This window comes from Schistocerca cancellata, chromosome 6 (genome assembly GCF_023864275.1).
Source record: "Schistocerca cancellata isolate TAMUIC-IGC-003103 chromosome 6, iqSchCanc2.1, whole genome shotgun sequence".
Lineage (NCBI taxonomy): Eukaryota > Metazoa > Arthropoda > Insecta > Orthoptera > Acrididae > Schistocerca > Schistocerca cancellata.
Genome location: NC_064631.1, coordinates 438,424,260 through 438,452,180, shown reverse-complemented (window position 1 = coordinate 438,452,180; position 27,921 = coordinate 438,424,260). Strand labels below are relative to the sequence as shown.

The 27,921-nt window shown below is 43.3% G+C and overlaps 1 protein-coding gene across 1 annotated transcript; it reads left to right on the top strand.

Moving 5' to 3' along the window:
- Window positions 1-248: 248 nt before the first annotated feature.
- Window positions 249-27,921, top strand: LOC126088373 (ejaculatory bulb-specific protein 3-like). The gene is made up of 2 exons (XM_049906511.1): window positions 249-456; window positions 26,801-27,921. Exons 1-2 carry the CDS (start codon window positions 249-251, stop codon window positions 27,031-27,033), a joined length of 441 nt encoding a protein of 146 aa, XP_049762468.1. The 3' UTR covers window positions 27,034-27,921.

The following is a 27,921-nucleotide window of genomic DNA, read 5'->3' as shown; positions in this document are numbered from 1 at the left end:
CTCAAGGAGATCAAACGTCACCAAGTTACCGCAAGCCAGTGACGTTCGACGCTGAAGGGGGTAGGAGAATTGCAAAAGTAGCACATGCCGTGGAGACCGTAAGCCCTGGGCTGTGGTGGAGGTGGGTGTTGTGTTTCCCGGAAAGGGAAGTGGGCTCGGCTGCCCCCTCCCAGTGAGCCCCGGCGCCGGCCGCTATAAGACGCGCGGCGCGCCCGCCGCCGTCGACCAGACAGTGCCGACCCACGAACATGAGGACCGCGACCCTGTGCACCGTGGCGGCGGCGCTGCTGCTGCTGCTGGCGCTGGCAGAGGCGGCCGGCCCGCAGGAGGCGCTCTACGCCAAGTACGAGAACCTGGACGTGGACCGCATGCTGCGCAACCAGCGCCTCGTCGCCGCCACCATCAAGTGCCTCATGGACGAGGCGCCCTGCACTCCGGAGGCCCGCGACCTCAAGAGTGAGTATCGACAACCGACGAGTCGATTCGAGTTCTTCTCTTTGTGCTGGCCGGTGTGGCCGAGCGGTTCTAGGCGCTTAAGTCTGGAACCGGACGACCGCTACGGTCGCAGGTTGGAATCCTGCCTCGGGCATGGATGTGTGTGGTGTCCTTAGGTAGGTTTAAGTAGTTCTAAGTCCTAGGGGACTGATGACCTCAGATGTTAAGTCCCATAGTGCTCAGAGCCATTTTCTTTGTTTTCGTTGCCCTCGCCGTCGTCGTCATCCCGCTATTTGTAACCTTCGACCATAGATACTAGTAGACTGGCCTTGCTGTACAGAAGCTATAGGGCTGGTGTGGCTCCAACATTAACCACGTGACTGTTGGCAAAACGTGGCGTGATTTCAAGTGAGCGGTCTGCCATACAATGTTTGTATCGTATTTTACCCACATTTCTCAATTGACTGCCAAACGCTTCCAACAAAAATTACTTTTTTATTTGCGAAAAATTATGTCAGAACTACATTTGACCTGAAATTGTTCACAGTACCATTTATAAAATCTAACAAATACGTCGAACGCCCCTCTGGTGGGCAGCGGGACGAAATTACTATAAACTATCAATTAAAGTAAAATGTCGTTAAAATTCTTTTAAACAGTAAGAGTCGGCTCGTGTCAAAACTTTAAATATTGGATTCGCCGCGTTTTGAGCTCTAGTCACTTATAAAAGAAAATGAGATATGTGAATTATGTCAACTATAGGTGCCAAAATTGTCGACTTTAGGAGCAGGTCCATTTTATAGTATCAATTTTAGGTGCACCTCAAAGGTTCAGTTCCTACTATTTTTACAAAAGTTTAAACTATCAGTTAAAAAAAAAGATATTTTAGATGAAAAGTGAGACTTCGAGGTTTCAGAAAATAATTTTGGAGCGTACATTTATTTATTAGTATTAGAAGGTAGAAAAAAATTCTCTTCATGTGTTGACTATAGGTGCTCTTAACTTATTATAATCTCACTTGTATATACAAAAAGGCGCGTATGTGCAGATGGCTTAAAGTTTTTCCACTTCAGGGCCCGTATCCAAAGCTGCCTTCGGTTTTCATCCTTAGTGAACCTATGAGTAGGAACCAGAAACAGTTATACTTACTTCTGTAACCGAATTATCACAGATACTTTCCAAAATGTAATATGAGTCTGACTTCACAGGCATCACTTTCAACACTTTAATTTACGTGATACTCTATTTCAAGTGTCAAAAACATATAAAAGTCACTTCAGCGGATATCAATAAACGCATCTACACTATCATAGAGACACACGTGAAATGTAATGCCATTTCCCCCGACAAAACGCTGAGTACAGCCATAAGCGCAACACGAAACAACCATGTTTTGCCAACAATCACGTTACTTTAGCCCAGAGATGTTGGAGCCACGAAAATGACGTCAGGGCCAGTCTATTTTATTTATGGTCGAAGTATGTAACCCTATAAAGTGAATTATGGGAAAATACTGGCTGTTTATCATTAAAGTGCAGTTACAGACGTCCAATGTGGGCTATGACTACCATATGGTAGCGAAACGCGACAGATATTCCAATGCGTTAATGGAGAACCAATTTCCGCCACAAAAAAAATAGTTTCAATTTTAGCCACCAGGTGCAAATTTGGCGCTGTGAATGCAAGAAAGACGTATAGGATTGTTTCCATATGTAGTTGATTAGGAACGTGATGTGGACAGAAAAGGTCAAACAAGTGAGAAAGACTTAATGTTGTTTTTATTATTAACTGCCACTTACACAGTCTGTTCAATATGAGCACAGGAGATGTCGACGAGATGCTCTACAGCACCAAATTTGCACCTGGTGGCCAAAATTGGAACTAATTTTTTTTCAGTGTAAATCTGTTCGGCATTAATGCATTACCACAGCTAACAAGATTCACTGCCAGTCGATAGTTACAGCTCACACTGGTACTCCGTGATTAGCTGCACTTTAATTATAATCCATCCAGGCCGCCATGCGCTGTTGCAATTTTTTGGGTTGCAATCAGCCTCGTGTTGCCAGTTGAGGAGCTACTCGGCCGAACAGTAGCGGCTTTGGTCAAGAATACCATCATAAACACTGGAAGAGCAGTGTGCTGACCCCACGCCCCTCCTATCCGCATCCTCCACTGAGGATGACACGGCGGTCGGATGGTCCCGGTAGGCCACTCGTGGCCTAAAGACGGAGTGCTTTTTTTAATTATAACCACCTGGTACTACATCAACAAATACAGGGTGTTTCACAATTTCTAGTACAGGCTTTTAGGGGCTATAGAGGGTACTTAGTAGATAAAGTATTGAGAAGGAACCAACGTCCGAGAATGTACCGTCTGAATATAAAATAAGTTTGATGGTCAGATTCTTTTCAAATCTCCCATTTCACGCTACGCACACAAACTGAAAAGAGGGTGTCGTTGTCGGTCCCAGTTGTAATTATGGCCTCACAAACCATTTGCGTCCCGCTTTAACAACAGCTGCGAGAAAATGGTAAGTTGGCAACGAGGAGGATCGACTGTGGTGTTCCACGGAGGAACCACAGTCTCGACTTTGAGGTGGACGTTCATCATCGCGTGGAAGAGAATACGACCACCCGAAGCACTGTTCATGCGTAGGATACCATAGAACAAGCAGGCCATTGTTTCCGCTGTGTGCGTGCCGTGAAGGAGAGAGATCTGAAAGTATTACGATCTTCGAACTTATTTTACATCCAAACGGTACATTTCCGGACATGCATTCGTTATCAAAACTTCATCAATAAGTCCACTCTACAATCACTATAACAATGCAGAAGGAACTGTGAAACACCCTGTGACTCCGGAAGCCACCGTACAATGCATGGTAGAGGGAACATCGTACCAAGTTTCAGCCATTTTCCTTCTTCTTCCACTTCCGTGTTGAGACTCTGTAAGTGCTCTAATCTCCCTTGATTTACTCTCATGATCCCTAACGGATGTAAAGAATCAGTCACATGAGACGTAATATCCTTTTCATTTAGTGAACGGTTCAAGATATCGAAACGAGGTGTTTAGCAAATATTAGTACGCAGAACGGCACATTATTACGTTGCACGTGTAGTCCCGTTTACTGTTCTATGTCCAGAAATATTCAAGTAAGTATTTTTTATATATGTTCTAGTTAATGGGCTACAATATTTTACACCAGATAATTAACTTCGGCCTGTGATGACCAAATTGGAGACCTGAGTACAAATGATTTTTCAGTCACATCGAGCGAACGTATATAAAAATGATACAATCAGAAGGTAGTTACATTTTCATGCAAAACGATGAAGTTCTTGCAGCTTGTTACGTTCTGACTGTACCACGCTTACATATGTTGCCTCAATATCACGGAAAAATAGTTTGTACTCAAGTTCTGAATATGGTCGTCATGTTGCAATCTTCAGTCCGAAGACTAGTTTGATGCAATTCTCCAAGCTAGTCTAGCCAGTGCAACCCTCTTCATCTATTCATAACTGCCACAACGTACATCCATTTGAATCTGCGTACGGTATTCAAGATTTGGTCTCAACATTTTACCTCCACACTTCCTTCTATTACATAATTGTCAGTTCCTTGACGTCTTAGAATGTGTCCTTTCAACCAATCCCCTCTTTTAGTCAAGTTGTAGCATAAAGCTGCTTTTCCCTCACTTTTGTTAAGTACTTTCTCACTTGTTACTCGATAGACCAATCTAATATGCAGCATTCTCCTACAGCATAACATTTCAAACGCTTCTAACTTCTTCTTGCCTGGACTGGCTATCACCCACGTTTCACTTGCATATAAGTCTACACTCCGGACAAATAGCTCCAGAAAAGACTTCTTAACGTTTAAACTTACATTAGACTTCTACAAATTTCTCTTTTTCGGAGCTTGCTCATACCACTCTGCATTGCACATCCTCGCTTCCTCGGCCGCCATCAGTTGTTTTGCTGCCCAAATAATAACACTCATCTATTACTTTTGGTATAATTTCCTAAGCTAATTCCCTCAACAGACTATACTACATCCCCTTGATTTATTTTTAATTAGACTATATTCCATTACCATAGATTAACTTTTATTCATGTTCATATTATAAACTCTTTTCAAGATACTATCAATTCCATTCAACTGTTCTTCCAAGTCTTTAGCAGTCTCCGACGGACTTCAGTCATCGGTAAATCGCAAATGTTTTGTTTCTTCTCCCTGAACTTTAATTTCATTTCTACATTTTTCCTCTTTCCTTCATAGTTTGCACAGTGTACTGATTGAAGAACAGCGGGGACAGGCTACAACCTCGTCTCACTCCCTTCTTTCTGTCCATCGACTTCTATAAACGCAGTCTGATTTCTGTAACATTTTGCTTTCTGTATTTTCTACCTGCTACCTTCAAAATTTCAGATTTTGGTCGAGTCCACTTTGCCAAAAGCTTGCTCCAAATCTATAAGTGCAAATGCTCATCAGAGACTATGTTGCAGCTCGTCAAGCAAGTATGTGTTCTTTTTTATGGAACGATATTCTTTTTTCCGGCATTGGAAAGTTCTTGAAAAGACGAGAACGAGGCTTGTTTATGTTGGCCTCCAACTTTCCGAAAAAATAGAAAGACAAGATGACTGGTACTGGGTGCTGTGGTGTAAACACCGTCAAAAAACGAATGTAATCGTGTTAACAAGAGCACGTTACTAGGTACTTGGTAGCTGTTGTGGATTATATGTTAACTCTTTTTTTAAAAAAAAAGATTTGCAATACAAATATTTTTTTATGATTTTTAGGCCGTCGCTACCTGAAACTGTTCTTTTGAGTAAAATGTCTTATTTACAAAATGATGGAGATAGATAATACCAGGCGAGTAGCCTGACAAATATTTATCCGATTGGACGCAAACTCGAAACAGACCTAAAGGCATGGGTATTTATCTTCACATTGTGAATGTAAGCAGCACCCGAAACGGAAAGAGATTTTTGCAGAATCTCTTAAACCAAGATTTTTTTATAACAATAAACAAGAATTGTTTTTCGAAATAGAGGGCGTTAGTGTGCTCTGTAGCACTTTAGTTCATTATATATCAACACAATGTGATGGTCTGACACTCATATAGCGTGTCATGTGGAAGTTATTTTGATTTTCGTTACCTGCTGAAAGCAGACTCTCTGTCACCAATTAAATCCGAAAACACAGCGACTACTTCCAACTGAACAAGAAAAAAATCGATAATGATAACTTAGCTCACCATTTTAAGGCGTTAAATATGTATGCGACGAGATACTAGTTTGACAGTTTCGGCGCAACTAGAAAGTGTGAGCCGTTCTTTTCTACGATCGTAAAAATTGTATCAAAAAATCAAACAATTACAACAGTAGTGTAGGAGATCTACAATAATCTTCTGACCCTAGCACCGTTAATGGAGTAAAATCCATGATTTAGTATTGGTGGTGCCTAAGCGCGTAATCCGCGGAATACCAAACAGAAGTTACAACATGGCAACACGGCATGCAGCTTAAACCTCAAATATAAAATAATTAGAGAGGAATCTCTCATTAAAACGGATCATGAAATTTATATCTACAACTAAAATGAAATAATGAGGGTGTTGAAAGCCGTAATTTAAACAGACTTCCTGCCAGTGTCGGAATGGTTCTGTCATGCTATAGCGTTGTGTAATTGAATGAATGCTTCGTCTCTACTAATCTGTGTTGTGATGCAATGTATCCTAGGGGGCCGGCTGCTGTGGCCGAGTGGTTCTAGGTGCTTCAGTTTGGAACCGCTCTGCTGCTACGGTCGCAGGTTCGAATCCTGCCTCGGGCATGGATGTGTGTGATGTCCTTAGGTTAGGTAGGTTTAAGTAGTTCTAAGTCCAGAGGACTGATGACCTCAGATGTTAAGGCCCATTGTGCTTAGAGCCATTTGAACCATTTTTTTTTGTATCCTAGCGCCCCTTTTTTGTCTCTCTCTCTCTCTCTCTCTCTCTCTCTCTCTCTCTCTCTCTCTAGTACATACGACACCATCGGGGTATGGAGACGCTATGGATGGATGTAGTAAGAAGTCAGAGGATCTCAGTGTGTAAGTCTACTTATTCGCACTTCGTACGCCTCCGTTCCTGCTAAACTTATTTCTTGCCATCACTTGAACGGCAATAGGGGAACTTGTTCAGACAAAAGTGAATGAACATTTAATAGGCAGAAAATGGTTCAAATGGCTCTGAGCACTATGGGACTTAACATCTGTGGTCATCAATCCCCTAGAACTTAGAACTACTTAAACCTAACTAACCTAAGGACATCACACACATACATGCCCGAGGCAGGATTCGAACCTGCGACCGTAGCAGTCATGCGGTTCCGTACTGAGCGCCTAGAACCGCTAGATCACCGCGGCCGGCAATAGGCAGAAAAGGAAGAAAGAAATGTCACAAGAATCAACATTCGCAAAATAAGAAGAGAAAAGCTGAGAGGAAGCTTTCCTGTAGGTACATCCGCATATTCTTCCGGGTATCTGTTTTCTTTTGGTATTGTTGCTGGCCTGGGATACTGGACAAGGTCCGTGAAGCTGCCCGACCGGGAAAGGAGGCCAGATGCCGGCGCCTTCGACTGGGACTGCTGACGTAACACTCTCCCGAGACGTGGACCGCTTTCTCCGACACCACTTTCACTTTCAATAGCCGTCTAAGCCGTACCGTCGTCGTTTTAAGACTACAGTTTAACATAATTTTGAGCCTGGTTTTCTTTAATAAATACCATCTCTTTTAATCCGTGTTTACACTCAAAAATGTTATACACTGATGAGCCAAAACAGATGTAATGTACGTGTACAGCAAACATGGTTACGATTTCTGAAAAAGTGGATGATTTATTCTAGAGAAAATAGAGAATATCAATAACGCAACCCAAACGTGGGACTTAGAGAGAGCAGGAAAAGGTGTGACTGGGGCCTAATCATTTACCGTTGGTTGCACAGTAAACACATACACTTTATTTATGGAAATAATTTTTTCAAACAATCATTTTTTTAAATGATTAAAAAGCTACACGGACGGCTGAAGGCCTTATTAAGAAAGAATTCAAAATTATTTGTCGCCTGAAGGCAGCAAGCAATACTTCAGAACAATTAGCGGCTGAAGTCCTGAATTACAAGTGAGGAAGACAACTACACGTTGAAAATATCAAAATAAGTTTTAAAACAATCATTTAAAAAAATTGACTGTAACACAAGCTACACGGACGGCTGAAGGCCTTATTAAGAAGAAATCAAATTATTTGTCTGCTGAAGGCCACAAGCAATAGGAATAATTTAAACAAAATATTATTTTTAAACGACTGACACAATCAGACCAAATAAAGAAGGGAGTGATCCACAGACAGTGCTCCAAGGATCGACCTGAGAAAAGTCCCTACAGGTGCGTAAGCGGTGAGACAGGCAGCCAAGAGTTATGTTCACTTAACGTGTTGACAACTCAAACTAGGGACAGCTTACACGCCGACCAGCATACTCGCAAAATTCCACCTAAGATACGATAACCAATACTACGATAGAATAACAGTTAACATGGTCAAATGACAAGCATTTAATTATACAAGTTGGCTCCACCAAATCCTAGTACGCAGACAGTGTTAAGACCAAACTGCATATTCAAAATCTGACTAGATGCACATGGAACCACAAAAGACAATTCCACAAACAGCTCAAACAATCCTAAAACAGTCACTATACAGCAACAAGACGAATTGCGCATTGACATGAACGCTAAGAACACAGAAACGATCTAAAGACCAGTTACCCGTCGTCCACTGAGACGACCGACCGAACAACCAACCATCGGTCGTTGCCAGTCAAGTCAGGCAAGGGAAACGTCGGAGTATACAACCGCCAATTGACAGCTTGACAGCATGAGGTCACTTCGACAGACGGAAATATACACAACTGAAAGTTGCACTTCTCAAATATAACAATCCATTAAACTGAATCCTCACTCTCGCGACCACATCATTTCATCGGGCAGTGTATATATCGCCAGCTCCTTCGGCGAGTACTGGCGCTGTTGGACCCTCCGTGCCAACTGAACTCCGACACACGACGACCCGGAAATACCAGACGTCGCTCCAAAGATAGTACCACAGTACAATCGATAAGCGCTACTGCTGCCACTCGCGGACAGAGAACGCTAGCAAACGTAGTGAGGCCAGCGAACACAAGAAGGAAACGAGAGCTCATTACACGATGCCAACCCAGCCAACGCGAGCCGGAGCACGGCTCAGCAATGGTCTACCTCTGGCCCTTACGCAGATAGTTATTCGGCTTGAAATTGATCGACAGAGTTGTTAAATGTCCTCCTGAGAGATACTGTGCCAAGTTCTGTCCAACTGGAGCGTTAGATTGTCAAAATCACGAGTTGGTTGGAGGGCCCTGCCCATAATGCTCCAAACCTTCTCCATTGAGGAGAGATCCGGCGGCCTTGCTGGCCGGAATCTCACTGACTGGAGTAGAATTATCTTCAGTGATGAGTCTCACTTCGAACTGAGTCCCGATGAGCAGCGAAGACGTGTCTGGAGACGCTCCAGACAGCGGTGGGATACCAATCTGACTCTCGCCCGTCATGCGGCCCGAAAACCAGGAGTGACGTCCTAAGGTGCCATTTCTTTTCATAGCAGGACCCCTTTGGTTCATATCCGCGGCACCCTTACAGTACAGCGGTATGTCGGTGATATTTTGCGCCCCGTTTGGTTGCCCTTCTTGGCAAAGAATTCTAGGCTTACATAGCAGCAAGATGCTGCCCGCCCGCACATGGCAAGCGTTTCTGTTATTTGTCTTCAAGCTTGACAAATCCTACTTTGGCCAAAAATGAGTGTTTCAGCGATTGTGCATGGCTTGGATTAGACAAGTCCTTGCTGGGTTTCGGAGATAGGCGGCCTCAGATGCCTACGCACAGGTCAAGCAATACCCGTAAATTACGGACCGGCGGTTGTGAGCGCGGAACTGCCACCCGAAAGCGCCCCAGGTGTGTTCCATTGGGTTCGCGTAAGGTGAATTTGATGGCCAGGACATCAAGAGAGTACACGATAGTACTCCGAAAATGGTTGTAGCACGATTCTGGCATTGTGACATGGTCATTTTTCCTACTGGAAAGTGTCATCGATGTCAGGGAAGAAATCAGGCGTGAAGCATGTGGTCCGCAATAACGTTCACGCAGTCTACACCTCTCAAGGTGCCTCGATTACAGCCGCAGGTCCCACGAAAACCTAATTGATATCTCCCATTACTCAATACCTGCACCTGTGGCGCAGTGCATGTTTCGAGCAAATGTTCGTCTGGATGGTGGTGATATCTCGACACAACCATCGAACTGATGTAAGTAGAAACGCGATAATACGACCACGTGACACGTTTCCATTGACCCACGGTCCATTATCAATGATCCCGTGATCGTTGCAGTTGTAATTGACACTACCATCGGGTCGATATGGGAACATATAGGGGCCGTCTGTTGCGGAGCAACATATTTAACTATGTATCTTCCACCAACACTCTACTTACTCGTCAGATCATACTGCGTCACTAACGTGGCTCTGTCCGGCACCATCCGTTGGCCATTGTTTTACACTTTGTTTTGGTTTCAATAAGACCCCACGTCATTTCAGGCACTTATGTCAATTCTTACCTCTCTATCTACATTATCCGTGAATTAGTGCATTTTTAATTGCTAACGAACTTTTGGGTCACCCTGTACTTTCCTTACCGCGTCACGTGCTCGTGATTCCTCCAGACGACATTCCATTTCGTGGTGGGCAGTGGTTACATTATTTTGGCTCTTCAATGGCTATGTCATCTCCTTTATCATCCATACACGTTTCTTTGAAATTTCACGATCTGCAGTGGTTAATTTTATTTTCTTAATCGCACTTACTGATGTTCATGTAGCTCTCTGTCGTCTACAATGCAGCTGATATTTTGTACTGTTTGTCATGAGAAAGTTTTGTGGCTTCCACTTTATCAAAACCCTATGAAACCGTACTCGCAAATCCGGCCGGGGTGGCCGAGAGGTTCTAGGCGCTACAGTCTGGAACCGCGCGACCGCTACGGTCGCAGGTTCGAACACTGTCTCGGGCATGGATGTGTTTGATGTCCTTAGGTTAGTTAGATTTGAGTAGTTCTAAGTTCTAGGGGACTGATGACCTCAGAATTTAAGTCCCATACTGCTCAGAGCCATTTGAACCGTACTCGCAAACACACGTTATGTAAACAATGACATAGTGTGTGTACTGCAACAAAAAATCGTTAGGTTTGTACCAACATTTATCTGGCAAGTGCGTAAACGTTTTACGGAGCATTTAAACTACAGAGTGTGTACTAGAGCACATTGCTGTCGATCTGAGGTGATGAACCAAAGACACTAGAAATATTATACAGAATATGTTTTACTAGGAACAGTTTGGTTGCGCTAGCAGATTAACTAATAAAGTTTGAAACGTCCGAAATAACACGAAGACAATTCAACAAATGTTCGCTTACCCTAACATGTTACGAAAAATAGTGTGTCTCGACGGTATCTACATTTGACTTACAAGGGGCCTGCACCTACTTCTCATCACCGATTTCGTCCAGAAATGAAAGTGACAGAACTGAAAGCTCCATATGGCTAAGCGTTTCGAAAAAATAGCAGTTCTGTTATCGTAGTTTCTAGGCAGCGGTTGGCGCAGAGGAGAGAGTGCGGGACGGCAGTCCGGGGGCCTTGGGGTCTAGTAACTATACGAGAACTTTTTTATTTTCACGTCTTACGTTACTTACACTGCAAATGAACAGAAATATGAACAAAGTAACTCACTCGTATACAGCACAATATGCTACAACCCTCTCAGGAAAATTATTGCCAGGAATGTCGTTATTACTTCCTCAAAATCGAAGAAATCTACAACAGCTACAAACAAATATTTTTTCACTTGTATGATGAAGCGCTATGTGGAGAAGAAAAAATTTATTCTCTTAATTGACTTGTGGGAAAGACAAGCAAATCCACAAGTATACGACGAGATTTGTCAAGATGAAGAAGGATAAAAGGATTGCCATCGTGTAGTATCAAAGTGATTCCCCCCAAACGCACTACGCTAGAGCAACCGTAAGATGTCTATTTTTATTATCAAATGGTTCAAATGGCTCTGAGCACTATGGGACTTAACATCTGAGGTCATCAGTCCCCTAGACTTAGAACTACTTAAACCTAACTAACCTAAGGACATCACACACACCCATGTCCGAGGCAGGATTCGAACCTGCGACCGTAGCAGCAGCGCGGTTCCGACTGAAGCGCCTAGAACGGCACGGCCACAACAGCCGGGTTTTGTTATCAGGTAAAAAATTTCATCAAAAAGCTGCTTTCTTTCTCGAAATATAAAGAAATCGCATCCCGAGAAGATTGTATTAAAATGCATACCACAGTACATCATTGGCTGTCCTCTCCAGTATTTTTGGCGACACGATGCGTTACACGTGATTAACTACCAAATCGTGTGATGAGAGTCAATCTTTAAAGAATGTAAACCAAGCTTCTTTTTCTGTAGAAACTTTAAAACAAAGATGTAATTGTGAAAAGTGTGACGTTTATAACATGTACAAAATGCCGAGTTAATTACTATTTTCCCTACTTTTTTACGACGAATATCATCCCAGCATGTGTAAATCATCAACCTTAACACAATACAAGTACGTAATATAATATAGGGAGTTCTCGTGTACACCTTAAAATCACTTCCTACAAATTTATTTCCAATCGTAAATTTTCATTTGTCTTCTCTTTACATGTCTTTTATGACAAATAATAAATACAGTATACTGAACACTACTTCGTTTTATTTTCAGTGAAAATAACACAAAAATTTAAAATAAAAAGAAAATTGCTTACGTATAGGGAATCAACACCCGTTCTGCACACTTTCCGCTGCGCCAATCGCAGCCTGGATCTTAACATAAACGATTGATGTTGCACTCGGCGAGCATCAAAAATGCTATTATCTCTAACCGCCTGGCCATCTGTAGCCCCCATTTCGTCTCACACTTCTGGCCCAGCCCTTCATATATCATAAATGTGGTCGAAATCGGCAATGACGATTAGGTCCGGAACCCTAGTTAAACTGTCACACCTCGCTGTCTCTTATATACCGCTTTTCGGCTTTAAAGGAAAAATTAATTAATGCGATCGCATATAAAGAGAACCTATGTATTGTGTTGTTCAGTAAAATGTGATTCACGTTCTATTATAAATATAGCAACCAATCACGTTCCTTGGAAGTGCCTAAATTAATTAAATCAATAACTATTTTAAAATTTCCTACTGATTCCAGAAAATCGATATTCAGTTTCGATGCATCATGCAGATGGTACTCGTTTTGATTACAGTACGTTGCAAATTAACCTGTTGTTACGAAATTTTGTAATATGACGTCGTTATATAATATTGAGGTCGACCTTACTGTGAGTAACAAATAGAAAACAACGACGTTAAAAAAAACTGGTAAGCCGCTCTTTTCTATATAAGTACTTCAGTGTTATCTCGATCAAACTGGAATTAGCTACAAAAGAAACACTGTGTGCTGCTCGTCTGTAGAGTGTCAAAAATGCGTAAAACAAACAAGTCGTGCAGCAGTAATGACAAGGAGAGTTAATTGCAGAGTAGTGTTCCACACTAGTCAAAGATTATGTAAATGAACCAGCGAAGAGAATTTTGCTGGCAGAGTGTCTTTCGTTCCCTTTCACCTATCCACGACAGACTGGCATATCTGTGCCACTTCATGTTTCTAAGAAGGGAAACTAGGCCCCCCCCCCCCCTTCTCCCTCAGATTCAGTGCTAAAATGGCCTAGCGGACAGCCGGTCAAAAACGGAATAGAGATCGAGCATGGAAATAGGAAGAAGGTGTACTGAACTGCGAAGAAAGAAGCAAAACAGAAACATTGAACGGTCCAAGATCAATATGTGCAGATCGAGTAGACTGCAAGCACCATGGTGTCATAGTTGTGCGGCCAAGGCACTAGACTGCAATGTGGGAGGTCAATATTCAGATCTTCCTCGTGCCAGTTTTTCTTTTTTTTACAAAATTATGAACTTTCCAAGCGATCATTGACGTATCTGTTCTCCTTCTATAGTCTTGGCAATTGTCATACTATATACTGGTAACAGAACATGACTAAAGTGGTAAGAATATATTACGGTCGCAAGTAAATGTGATGAATAGTGAGAGCAGGCGAGATGCCGCATCGACCTCTCACAGAAATGAAAGCTACAAATAAACGTGTGTGAACCATGTTACAATACAGGAACTCAAGATTCATAACTTCCAAAACGGAACGTAAGAGTCATAACATGTGGTACTCGTGTACGAGAAATAGGAGGTCCCTTCCTCACACCTCGCTGTTGCAAATGGACGTTACATCACAACACAACACAAATCTGAATACAGGGAACACACGTGTCAAGCATCGGAAGAACAATTCATAATTTTGTGAAAAAAGAAGGCAAGAGGGAGATTTGTAGACGGAGCTGACCCTTCGCAGTCTAACACCATAACCACACGACAACCACATCGTGGCGCTTGCGGTTCCCTCGGTGGTACACGTCTTGAGCTCCGACCTTTCACTGTTTCTATTTTGCTTCGTTTTTCACAGTCCAGGACAACTTCTTCCTGTTTTTATGCTTGATCTGTGTTCAGTTTTTGACGGGCTATCCACAACTTAGCACTATATCCAAGACCGTCGATGAGGAGTTTCTCTTGTACGATGTACATCTGTAATGTTCAGAAACATAATTTTCCATGAATTCTCTCCGCAGCCAGCATTAAAAGTTCTGGAAGTAGAGAAGTAAGATTCCTCCAAATAATATATTTTTTGTCAGTTGTTTTGTTTCCTGTTTGTCACCTAGCTGTTGGCATAAATAGCAAAATTTGGTGTCCTTTTGCTACCGGTGTGCATCAACGTTAAAACGATCCCTTTAGCTATGCTCATACTGTTACATTTGCATGTAACTGTTAGGCAACTGCCAACCATCGTTCTAATTACTGAATTAGAATAATTTCTGCAAGAAATGGAGATTTTTAGTTTGCGTTACTGTATCTGAGTAAATGAATTGCTTCTTTCAGGCTGTACGAGTAGTATGTTGTGTAACTTCCATACTTCTAGCTGCCTTTATGAAACCATTATGTGAGACTACGTGGAACTTCAGTATTTCAACTTCCAATGTGTACAGTTGTGTATGCGTTCTGTAATCTCTGTGAAACATTTGTAGAAGGGATTGCTGTATAACTAACTCTATTAACTTTATTTGCAATCTTTATATTTGAACTGCTAATACAAAACATTAATAAAATCTTTTGTTGCACAACATCGGTACGTATGTTAACCAAACGAACGTTTACATATGTAGCTGTTGACAATTCTTGTATCATGACTGAATTAACCACTGATTATAAAGTGTACCTTCCCACTGTTGTGAGTATAAAACAAAACATTATTTTTTAACACAGCACTCTAAATACGATAGTCGTTTGGCCTAATAATTGGCGACATACTGTAGCTGTACGTAATTTGAATCTGCGTAAAATGAATAAACACTCCCTGTTCCTTAAACGCACCTAGTAATGTGTGAAACTGGGCTTAAGAAAAATATGGCTTACCTGTGCAACAACAGAAACATAGCTCCACTCAACAGTGCATGCCATCTTTGATTGTAATCACTGCAACAAGATGAACTGGAAGTAATTTCGCTGCTTTTGTGTTACATAAACAAATATCGCTAGTTGCGATATGAGTAAGCCAAAAGCCATTGAATTATTCACTAATTATCGGATCACGCAGGCTGTAATGTGCGTCCAGGTAACCGTACTTAAAAACTTTTGAATAAGCAAGTGGGATGTGCAGGCTCCGCAATGACCAAGTTGAAAACTATTATGATTTTGCAGTGTATTAACCATGAACGCAGACTAACACAGACAGAATTAGAAAATTAACATGTCTACATTGGGCCCGCATCTCGTGGTCGTGCGGTAGCGTTCTCGCTTCCCACGCCCGGGTTCCCGGGTTCGATTCCCGGCGGGGTCAGGGATTTTCTCTGCCTCGTGATGGCTGGGTGTTGTGTGCTGTCCTTAGGTTAGTTAGGTTTAAGTAGTTCTAAGTTCTAGGGGACTTATGACCACAGCAGTTGAGTCCCATAGTGCTCAGAGCCATGTCTACATTGATGATGATTGTTTCTAACAAGTGCTGTGATTTAGATATAAAACCAAAAGTTCACAAAGTAAAGGTTTTTGACAAAACATCCTCTTACATTCAGCACATAGAAAAAGAAAAAAAGGTAAAGAGCAATGTGACGCTTTCCTGAGTTCATGCATACTAGACTCATGAAGTGCTTAAACCGACAATGCTCTAATAGTCAAAACAAAAGCTACAATTTTGAAAAACCTTAAACTGCAAACGCTCCCTAAACACGACATTCTGTTTCCTGCAATACTAGCGCACGCGAATGCGTAGCCAAATATTACCCTATTTGATATGTTCGAGGCTGCAGCAGCTGCATGCCGAAATCAAGGCTCCACACCAGCACAGACAGGACATCACGTCCGATTCTACCAACAGACGACAAAGAAGTCTTAGTCGGTGCGCGCTGACCACGTAACAATATAAGCTTTGGTATCCAAAGGGTCTCCTCTGTAAATGTACTAGAGAAATACGCTCTCTGTGGCCAATCTTATGAGCAAAATACCTCTTGTAATACAGAAACCTTACAGTTGAACGAGCTCCAATTACAGAAACTTTTGCGTTGTGGCTATTTTCTTCGACGCCTCGCTTCTATCGTAATTCTACTGCGTCCTAATAGGATGTGAGATGCTGTATCTTACGAAACACCACCAGCTCTACTTCTGTCACTGCTATTAACGAGACTAGAGACAGAAATCTTAATCATACGATTTACCAATCATCTACTCACATATTATTCGTAAGCTGTTCCGAAGAATGTGCGTTTCAGTCCCTATTCGGATACTGGCGAGGGCGTGATTGGAGTTACTTTCGAATATTGTGGTGTTATTGCTGCCGACACGACGCTTAGTACTAGATATATAGCTTGGAAGCAATCTAAGTTCTTCTGCCTGTCACCGAGCGAGGTAGCGCAAGTGGTTAGACACTGGACTCGCATTCGGTAGGACGACGGTTCAATCCCGCGTCCGGCCATCCTGATTTAGGTTTTCCGTGATTTCCCTAAATCGCTCCAGGCAAATGTCGGGATGGTTCCTTTCAAAGGGCACGGCCGACTTCCTTCCCCGTGCTTCCCTAATCTGATGAGACCGATGACCTCGCTGTCTGGTCTCCTTCCCCAAAACAACCCAACCCCCTCTTCTGCCTGTCAAATACAACAGCGCTCGTCCGCAAATTTTTTGGTGCGATACATTGATCCTTACAAGAATTCTTAACGCTAGGATGCAGATGTATGAGGGTTGGAACTTTAAGAGTGGTAACTATTTATTTACAGCTCGTACAAAGTTCGTTCAAAGTTTCGTTCTTCATGTTTTTGTAGCCAATCTGGTTGTGAAACAGAGGTTGCTGAACAGCGGTAGCCGATCCACCACGATAATTGTGTTTCAAAGTTTTACTGACCTTCAAAGTAGTCACCAGCATTGTGTATAAACCGTTGCCAGCGTTGTGGAAGTCGTTGGATACTCTTAGCAGCGCCATTTGTGTTGACAGTACGAGCGGCGCACTCTATTGCCCGACTAATTTGTAGCAGTTCAGAAGCGAATGCCGTGAAGTGTTTCCTTCAGTTTAGAAATGGAGTTGAACTCACGAGAGCTTAAGTCATGGGAGTGCAGTAGGTGGTACAGCACTTAGCAGCCTCATCACTCAAATGAGTAACAGCTTGCACTGTACGTGCTTGAGCATTGTCCTGCAAAATGGTCAGGTCCTGTAGAAAGTGTCATCATTTCTATCTCTATGCTGTTCATTTTTGGAACTCAACCTACGACCAGCTTAGAGACATAAGTGATGACACTTTCGGCAGGAACTGCCCATCATTTTGCAGGATAATGCTCAAGCACGTACAGTGCAAGCTGTTACTGATTTGTTTGACTGATGGGGCTGCTAAGTGCTATACAACCTACTGCACTCCCCTGACTTAAGCTCTCGTGAGTTCAACTCGATTTCTAAACTGAAGAAAACACTTCACGGCATTCGCTTCAGAACTGCTACAAATTAGTTGGACAATAGACCGCGCCGCTCTGTCAACACAACTGGCACTGCTAAGAGTATCCTACGACTTCCACATCGCTGGCATTCGGTTATACACAATGCTGGTGACTACTTCGAAGGTCAGTAAAACTTTGAAACCCTTATCTATTTTGTATGAGTTGTAAATAAATAGTTGGCACTATTACAGTTACAACTCTCGTACTTGGATGAACACGAAAAACCAACAGCGACACTTGCAGTGGCGCAGATGCTGTCCGCTATGCAGTACTACAGAAGGGTCTTTCCATATTATGTCTCCAATATCCAAGCGGGACTGGATGTACATGGACGTGGTTGTATGTCCAGTTATGACACTACTGATTATTGGTCATTGTGAAAGACCTAATTATCGTGGTGGATCGGCTACCGCTGTTCAGCAACCTCTGTTTCACAACCAGATTGGCTACAAAAACATGAAGAACGAAACCAAAGAACCTGTTCCAGCAGAGAAGGCATTGGCAGTAATCCAGGACGGGTTTATTTCTGCTTCTGAGAGACTTATAGACACAGGATCCAGCATTCTGATAACGTTAATAACGAAAGATTTTGCTAGTATTGATAAATTAATGTTGTGTCAAGACTGAACACCGATGTGTCTGCATACGTATTTCAATCTTTTAACTGTAACTGGCTTTGTTATTTCGATGACTAAAAATTAAAAACTTGAGAAATTAATTTAAAAAGTGTAGTCTAATGGTTATCGTTTCTGGCTATTAATGCCGACGTTCCGGATTCGATTCCCAGCCCGATCTCAATTTTTTGTCTGTTGGAAAGATCTGGTAGGAGTCCGTTCAGCCTTGTGTTCCCAGAATTTCTCGGGGTTTATTTTCTAGCCTGCAATTCGATTTCTATACGACCAAAGCTGTGAAGTTTGTGCAAAGCTGGTATTTCCTTGTACCGTTCGTAATGTGGCAGAAATTGTTATCTAATAACACATTTATCAATAACATCAACGAGATACTAATTTTGTGCAATTCACTTATTCTGCTTTGTGATAGATGCTTGATTCTTGCTCCACCCGGCACTGAGGCCTTACTGTTGTATTCCTGTTTGTTCCCTTGTAACTTTCTGGGATTTTTGTTGATCTGTGTGAAGTTTTCTGCATTGCCTGAGAGAGGAATTATTGTTATTGCCGATCTTACTAACTTTCCTTGTGCTCGTGTACACCGATGTAACTGTTTATGAACAACGGCCTCGGCAGTTATGATTATTTTCATCATCATCATCGGCCACATGACATACAATGCTAGATAAAGGCCACCTCTAGACTTTTCCAATGCAGTACGTCCTTCATCTACATATCCACTTTTCTCCTAAATGTTTTCAAACGTCAGCCACTTGCCTTACGTTAGCTCGTCACGTTGCTATCTCCGGAAATCCGACAAAGAACTTACATGACCCATCTACAGTCCATAAGTGCATCTCTCTCCTGAAACCTCCATTTGATTTCTGTTACACCACAATTACGTCTTTCACTATATTTGTTCACGCTCCGTTTATTTGTTTCCCTGCCTCTTATAATAATTCACATCATGTAATTCTCAATTTCTCGCTAATCCACGGTCAATTTTCAATGTTTTCGCATTAGCAGTCCATATCTCACTGTCATAAGCCAAAACTGCTAATACACACAAACTGTTGTTAACTTCTCTTTTTGGTGCTGAAAACACTGTTTTATTCACGAACAGTGCTCTACCAGGGGAAGTCATAAAGTTTCAATTACCGCCTCGACAAAATAAAGTTACTTAATCAGTATTTGGTTTGTTTGTAGAGAAATGTGTGTAGTCCTGAAACAGACATGCCACGGTACCGTAGCCAACCGCTACAGGAGTCAAAACAAGTTGGGCCAACTCATCTCTTCCCCACTTTACTCTTTTTTTTCCCTCCAGCAGCGAGCTCCGGTACTGTGGCACGGGCATTGCAGTGCTCCGGGACTGCTGGCACATAATTGCAAACAAACAAACAGTCAAGTGCCTTTTACACTGCCGGAAAAGAAACCACAACAATAAAAAATAATAAATGTAGGGTAATGAAATTTCTGGAATACATTTGTGTAGGTAACATATTTAATGATTAACATTTGCAAGATGACAGGTTAATGTAAGAGCGAGATAAGCCATTGCAAATGTGAAATGCTGGTACATTAACAAATGGTGTAAATGCCAAAATGTTGAATGCAAGGATGTGGACATGCATGTATTGTGTTGTACAGGTGATGGTTGTCAGTATGCGGGATGGAATTCCATGTCTGTTCCACTTGGTCGGTCAATAAAAGAACAGATAATGCTGTTTGTGAATGACGCTGAAGTTGTCGTCCGATGATATCCCATATGTGCTCGATTGGAGGCAGATCTGGTGATCGAGCAGGCCAAGACAAGATGTCGACACTCTGTAGAGCAACTTGGGTTGCAACAGCGGTGTGTGGGCGAGCGTTATCGTGTTGGAAAACACTCCCTGGAATGCTGCTTGCCGGTCGAAGTGGCCGTGCGGTTAAAGGCGCTGTAGTCTGGAACCTCAAGACCGCTATGGTCGCAGGTTCGAATCCTGCCTCGGGCATGGATGTTTGTGATGTCCTTAGGTTAGTTAGGTTTAACTAGTTCTAAGTTCTAGGGGACTAATGACCTCAGCAGTTGAGTCCAATAGTGCTCAGAGCCATTTGAACCATTTTTGAATGCTGCTTATGGATGGCAGCTCAGCAGGTCGAATGACCAGACTGACGTACAGATTTTCAGTCAGGGTGTGTGGGATAACCACAGGAGTGGTACTGCTGTCATACGAAATCTCATCCCAAACATATCTCGAGTTGTAGATCAAGTGAGACTAGCACACAGACAGGTTAGTTGCAGGGTTCAACTGGCCTCCTTCTGACCAACACTTGGCCATCAGTGGCACCGAGGAAGAAACACCTTTCATCAGAAAACACAAAAAACCTCCACCCTGCCCTCCAACGAGCTCTCGCTTGACACCACTGGAGTCCCTAATGGCGATGGTTTGGAGTCGGTGGAACGCACACTTCAGGGCGTCTGACTCGGCGCTGTTCTTGAAGTATCCGATTACTGACAGTTCGTTGTGTCACTGTGACTCCAACTGCTGCTCAAATTGCTGTTGCAGATGCAGTATGAACCACCAGAGTCATCCGCCGAACACGATGGTCTTGCTTCTCGCTAGTGCCACACGGCCATCCAGAGCCCGGTCCTCTTGTGATCGTACATTCTCGTGATCACCGCTGCCAGCAATAACGTACAATGGCTACATTCCTGCTAAGTCTTTCTGCAGAAGGAACATCCAGACTCCCGTAGCCCGATTACACAACCTCGTTCAAACTCAGTGAGGTGTTGATGCCGCCGTATAGGCATTCTTGACTGACATCAACTCACCACGTCTAGTCTCTAAACCTCACGATCGTTACAGCCTGTATTTAAAGCAAACCTGATTTGCATCTTCATAGTGGCCCTACTAGCGCCACTTTTATGCGACAGGAACGAAATTTAAATAGACGTCATCTTTCAGGTGGAAAAACACGTCTACCAACTTTCATTTATGTCGCACAACTCCTTCTTGGTGTAGCGATTTATTTTCCGTCAGTGCACTTTTCGAGGTGATAACTACCCCTCTCGTAGGCCTATCTTACTCCGTTGTTTATATTATCTTGCTGTCTACCCAGCTGCCGTCTTCAATAGTGATGCTGTTTTCTTTCTGTATGTTGGTCATATACGTTACATTGTCTGAGAATGACCTCCTCTGACGGGATGTATGCACTGATTTGACTCGGTGGGAAGGGTTTCGAAAGCTATTGTATCCTATCCTGTGGCAAGCGGCCTACAACTTTTTTAACAGTCCTTGATATCATGGGTAGTGGCAACGGTCTCACACATAGTTCTATTACGGACGGATCTGGGGATCTTACCAGCCTCGGCAGAATCTTAACTTCATGTAGAGAGATCGTGAAAAGACGTACGATGTATGGACCAGCACTGTCTTGTTGAAAAATGGCACCCCATTATTATTGCATGAGAGGTACCACTTGAGTGTGTAACATACCGTTGTGCCGTCGAGAGTATCCTTAGTCACTACGAGTGTCGACCTGAGTCATACCCAATGGCTCCCTACACAATGACGCTGGAATAACACCTTTGTGTCTCCCTAAAGCATTGGAAGGATATGATCTCTCCCTATGTCACCGACATACTCTCTGACGATGTTCATCCGAGTAGTGAAGAACTTTGATTGATGGTTGAACACAATGGAACTTCATTCATCAGTAGCCCATGCCTCGTGGTCACACTACCAGTGCAAAGGCAGCCATTTGTGTTGTGGTGGTAGCCGTCTTACATATAGGACGGCAATTCCCTAGTGCGGTTGCTGATAATCTCCAACCAATGGTGTGAGAAGACACAGGATTCAGCAGGGAGCATACTTTTACTTATTTATTTATTTATTTGAGTCATCAGTCTTCTGACTGGTTTGATGAGACCCGCTACGAATTTCTCTCCTGTGCCAACCTCTTCATCTCAGAGTTGCACTTGCAACTTATGTCGTCAGTTATCTGCTGCATGTAGACTATTCCAATCTCTGTCATCGTGTACAGTTTTTGCCCTCTACAGCTCCCTCCAGTTCCATGGCAGTCATTCCCTCATGTCTTACCAGATGCCCTATCATCGTGTCCTTTCTCCTTGTCGTTTTCCACATATTCATTTCCTCTCTGATTCTGCGCAGAACCTTCTCATTCCATACCTTATCAATCCACCTAATTTTTAACATTGGTCTGTAGCACCACATCTCAAATGCTTCGATTCTCTTCTCTTCCGGTTTTCCCACAGTCCACGTTTCACTATCATACAATGCTGTGCTCCAAACGTATATTCTCAGACATTTCTTCCTCAAATAAAGGCCAATGTTTAATACTAGTAGACTTCTCTTGGGCAGGAATGCCCTTTTTGCCAGAGCTAGTCTGCTTTTGATGTCCTCCTTGCTCCGTTTGGTATTGGTTATTTTGCTGCTTAGGTAGCAGAATTCCTTAACTTTATCTACTTCGTCACCATCAGTTCTGATGTTACGTTTCTCGGTGTTCTCACTTCTGCTACTTCCCAATACTTTCGTCTTTCTTCAATTTACTCTCAGTCCATATACTGTACTCATTTGACTGTCCATTCCATTCAGCAGATCATGTAATTATTCTCCACTTCTGCTCAGGATAGAAATGTCATCAGCTAATAATCCTTTCACCTTGAATTTTAATTCCACTCTTGAAACTTTATTTTATTTCCATAATTGCTTTTTCGACGTACAGATTGAAGAACATACTACATCCCTATGTTACATCCTTTTTAATCCGAGTATTTCGTCCCTCGTGGTCCGGTCTTATTATTCCCTCTTGGTTCTTGTACATATTGTATGTTACCCGTCTCTCCCTTTCGCTTACCCCTACTTTTCTCAGAATTTCGAACATCTTGTACCATTTTATACTGTCGACCGCTTTCTGTTGGTCGACAAATCCCATGAACGCGTCTTGATTTTTCTTTAGTCTTGCTCCAGTTATCGACCGCAACGTCAGAATTGCCTCTCTGGTGCCTTTGCCTTTCCTAAAATCAGTCCGTCTCCGTAGCGTAGCGGAAGCGTTGCCGCCTACCACGCAGGGGGCCTGGGTTCGATGGCCGATAGGGGACTAGTTGTTGTGTGTCTTTCATCATCATTGACTCGGAAGTCGCCGAAGTGGCGTCAACTAAAAAGGACTTGCAGTACGGCGGCCGAACTCCGACGAACTCCCGACCAACAACGCCATACGATCATTTCCTAAAGCCAAACTGCTTGTCATTTAACATAACCTCAATTTTCTTTTCCATTCTTCTGTGTATTATTCTTGTCAGCAACTTGGATGCATGAGCTGTTAACCTGATTGTGCGTTAATTCTCGCACTTGTCAGCTCTTGCAGTCGTCGGAATCGTGTGAATGACATTTTTCCGAAAGTCAAACGGTATGCTGCCAGACTTAAACATTCTACACACCGACGTGAATAGTCGTTTTGTTGCCACTTCCCCCAATGGTTTTAGAAATTCTGATGGAATGTTATTTATCCCTTCTGCCTAATTTGTTCTTAAGTCCTCCAAAACTCTCTTAAACTCTGACTCTAATACTGGATCTCTATCTCCTCTAAATCGACTCCTGTTTCTTCCTCTATCACACCAGACAAATCTTCCCCCTCATAGAGGCCTTCAATGTACCCTTTCCACCTATCCACTCTCTCCTCTGCATATTACAATGGAATTCCGGTTGCGCTCTGGAGTCTATTGTTTGTTCTCAAATGGGAGGTGCAGAAGTGAGGGTGTCTCGACGTGCTTGGCACACAAGACGGCCATCCTCTCCTGTGGTGGTCAGACGTGGCCACTCAGAGCCTGGACAACGACAAGCTTTTCCTCAATTTCCCATGCAGTCCAACACTGTGGCACTGTCAGATACGAATACCCCATCAACCTGGATATTGCGCGATTCGACCGACCAGCCAAATGGAGACCACAGTGAGGCCTATTTCACACATTGCCAGGTGCTGATAACGTTATCTCGCGCGAGTGCTTGGCATCTCTGTGTCCTTCACGGTGGTCACTTTATATCTGATGCTTTTTTACGCCCCTTATATAACCTATCAGGCTTGGTATCAGTAATAAACGTGAAAAACGCAATCTCGGGCCGTTCTACTGTCCCCACCAATTGCAGCTCTTAATCATTTATATACTCGCCGATGGTCTGTACGTATAAGAAGTTCCATTGATATCCGGCAATGTCTTCTTGGTGCTCCACTTTTTTGTCAGTATACTTTGCTCTTATTCAAATTGATTTTGGAAACTACTTTTAAACCACTACACTTAAGTTGTTGCACCCGTTGACGTAATTTATTAGCACCAAGCATTACGGTACCATCCGCAAAACGATGGTAGCTCAGACACATTACACTAACACGTATTCAGTCTTCTTTTAAGGATGCGAAAACTTGCTCCAGCACTGCTAAGAATGTTTTTGTGATGTGAGAGGTCATTACATGAATCCACTTTCAATTCTGAATTCTTATTATCCTCGTGAAGTCTGATGGAGCACTGACGAATGCAGGGGGTCTCAAACCTTTTGGGTCAAACTAAAGCAGGTGATAGTGGATGCACAACCGATTATATTGAGATAGGAAACCAATGGTCAGAAATGTGTATTTGTAGTGTTACGGACATACGTAACACACATCGCGTAACAACAACGTAACTCATAATAATTGTTCAAAGTGGCGACCGCCAGTCTCAATGCATGTATTTGCAATGGCGCAGACAGTTCTGCCGTACTCTCGCAAAGATCCTGGGTATCTGTTGTACACCTGAACAGGCAGCGAGTGATAAACAGCGTATACCGTTGACGACCTTGTACTCTCCACAGACGAGGCCTCATTCACCTGTGATGTTGTTTCCTACAGGCGCAACAACCATGTCTTGAGTGAGCGGTGGCCACCAGTAACGATTCCCTGTCAACGTATAGGCGGGCATTGTCCAAAATGAACAAATATGACCTTATTTTCTGCCTACCAGTCTGATCAGTCCACGTTACCTGGTGTTCCTGCGAGATGTGGTTCAAAAATGGCTCTGAGTACTATGGTTCAAATGGTGCAAATGGCTCTGAGCACTATGGGACTTAACATCTGTGGTCATCAGTCCCGTAGAACTTAGAACTACTTAAACCTAACTAACCTAAGGACATCACACACATCCATGCCCGAGGCAGGATTCGAACCTGCGACCGTAGCAGTCGTGCGGTTCCGAACTGAGCGCCTAGAACCGCTAGACCACCGCGGCCGGCTGAGCACTATGGGATTTAACTTCTGAGATCATCAGTCCCCTAGAACTTAGAACTACTTAAACCTAACTAACCTAAGGACATCACACACACCCATGCCCGAGGCAGGATTCTAACCTGAGACCGTAGCGGTCGCGCGGTTCCAGACTGTGCGAGATGTGGTGCCACAGTTCTTCGAGACTGTAACACTTGTTGTCTGAGAAAGGATGTGGTTTCAACACGACGGTGCATCAGCTTTAATGTTGATGTCCACGAGCACCTGAACAACACGTACCCTCATCGTTGGATTGGAAGTGGAGGTCGTGTCCCATGTCCCACGCGATAGCCATCTCACACCTCTGGACTTTTTCCTCTGTGTTTACGTCAAGAAATTGGTGTATCAAAGCCCCACAGAGACGGACGAAGATCTACTTGCTAGGGTCCACGTTATCTATCTTCTGGTACAATAAGTACTAGGGCCTTTGAGAGAATGCGGTAGAACTTTATGAGCCATTGTCATGCATGCACTAGACCGGCGGTCGTTGCTTTGAATATTTACTGTGACTTATGCTGTTGTTATGCAGTGTAAACGGTGTATGATCATAACAGAATAAATATGCATTTCCCACCATGGTTCCCTACCTCAGTATAATCGCTTGTTGATTCACTATCACCTATTTCAGGCCGGCCGGAGTGGCCGAGTGGTTCTAGGCGCTACAGTCTGGAACCGCGCGACCGCTACGGTCGCAGGTTCGAATCCTGCCTCGGGCATGGATGTGTGTGATGTCGTTAGTTTAGTTAGGTTTAAGTAGTTCTAAGTTCTAGGGGACTGATGACCTCAGAGGTTAAGTCCCATAGTGCTCAGAGCCATTTTTGAACCTATTTCAGTTTCAACCAAAAGATTTGAGACACTCCGTAGAGTCCGCCGCTCGTGGTCTCGCGGTAGCGTTCTCGCTTCCCGAGCACGGGGTCCCGGGTTCGATTCCCAGCGGGGTCAGGGATTTTCACCTGCCTCCAGATGACTGGGTGTTTGTGTTGTCCTCATCATTTCATCATCATCCAGGAAAGTGGCAAAATTGGACTGAGCAAAGATTGGGTAATTGTACGGGCACTGATAACCACGCAGTTGAGCGCCCCACAAACCAAACATCATCATCATCACACTCCGTAGAGCCCTCAGTATATTAAAATTGACAGAATCGACAACTTCTCTCTAAAGACTGTTTGTAAAGGTTTTGTTTTAACATACTACGAATGTGACACGTTACATGTATGTTCGCAGAGGTGCTGCCAGACGCGCTCAAGTCGGATTGCTCCAAGTGCTCGGCCAAGCAGAAGGAGAACGTGCGAAAGGTGTTCGAGTTCATGATGAAGGAGCGCAGCGCTGATTGGCAACGCCTCTCTCGCAAGTACGACCCGGACGGCGAGCACAAGAAGCGGCTGGAGGCGAAGCTGAAGGAAGCTCAGCAGCAGCAGCAGCAGAAACCGGCGGAGGCGGCGACGGCGGCTGCCTAGGCACCAGCGCACCATCCCAGAGTTCAGTCACGTGATTCCCTACTTGTTAACAGAGGCCCGTCTTGCCCGACCCATTAAGGAATTCCACTCTGCAGGGGAGCTACCCAAAGTGATGCCGGTCTCTGTCCGTACACTGATAAACGTTCACAGCAGCAGTATTACATGCAAACATCCTACCAACTGACCAGTCTGTAGTGAAGAACACTTATCTGATGATTCTACTAACAGTGTTATTTTTTGTCACTTTAGATACAATACCTGGTGGTATAACTATGTCGCACGGTACTCGCAAACCTTAAACACAGACGAATGCTCTGTATTTCTGTCCATTCACCTATAGCAGCTTAACTAAGAACAGTTTTAGGAAGGAAGTGTCAATAGAAAAATGCAACTGATACGGGAATAAATGGTTTAGCTTTGTCTATTATTGATAAGTGAGCAAGATAGTAATCTCGTCAGTGTAGTGAAAGTCAAGGAGCTGGGAATCAGACTTCAGTAGTAAATCAGTTTCAGAGTAGTTGGAACATCACCAGCCCTCTTGCTCAAAATGACATCAACCGTAACGGACAACTTTCAAACGAAAAGTCTCAGCAGCTATTTGCATCCGAAACAGCTTAAAACATATTTTTCATGCTTATTACCCTTTCAAACTTACCATGTAAAAGAGAACTCCTGTTTCTTTTTCGAAACTGAAATTAACCTACATCGGTTATTCAAATTTTTGTTGATTTCTATTTATACCCTTCCCTCAACTGTATTTTGCATTAAATTTACTTCCCCTTGCACTGTCAACGATACATTTGTTAAGCTAGACAGCGGTATGTATGTGTCCTACTATTACCCATTGGGGTTCAAAGACTGATCCTAAAAGTATCTGTAGTCCTAAAT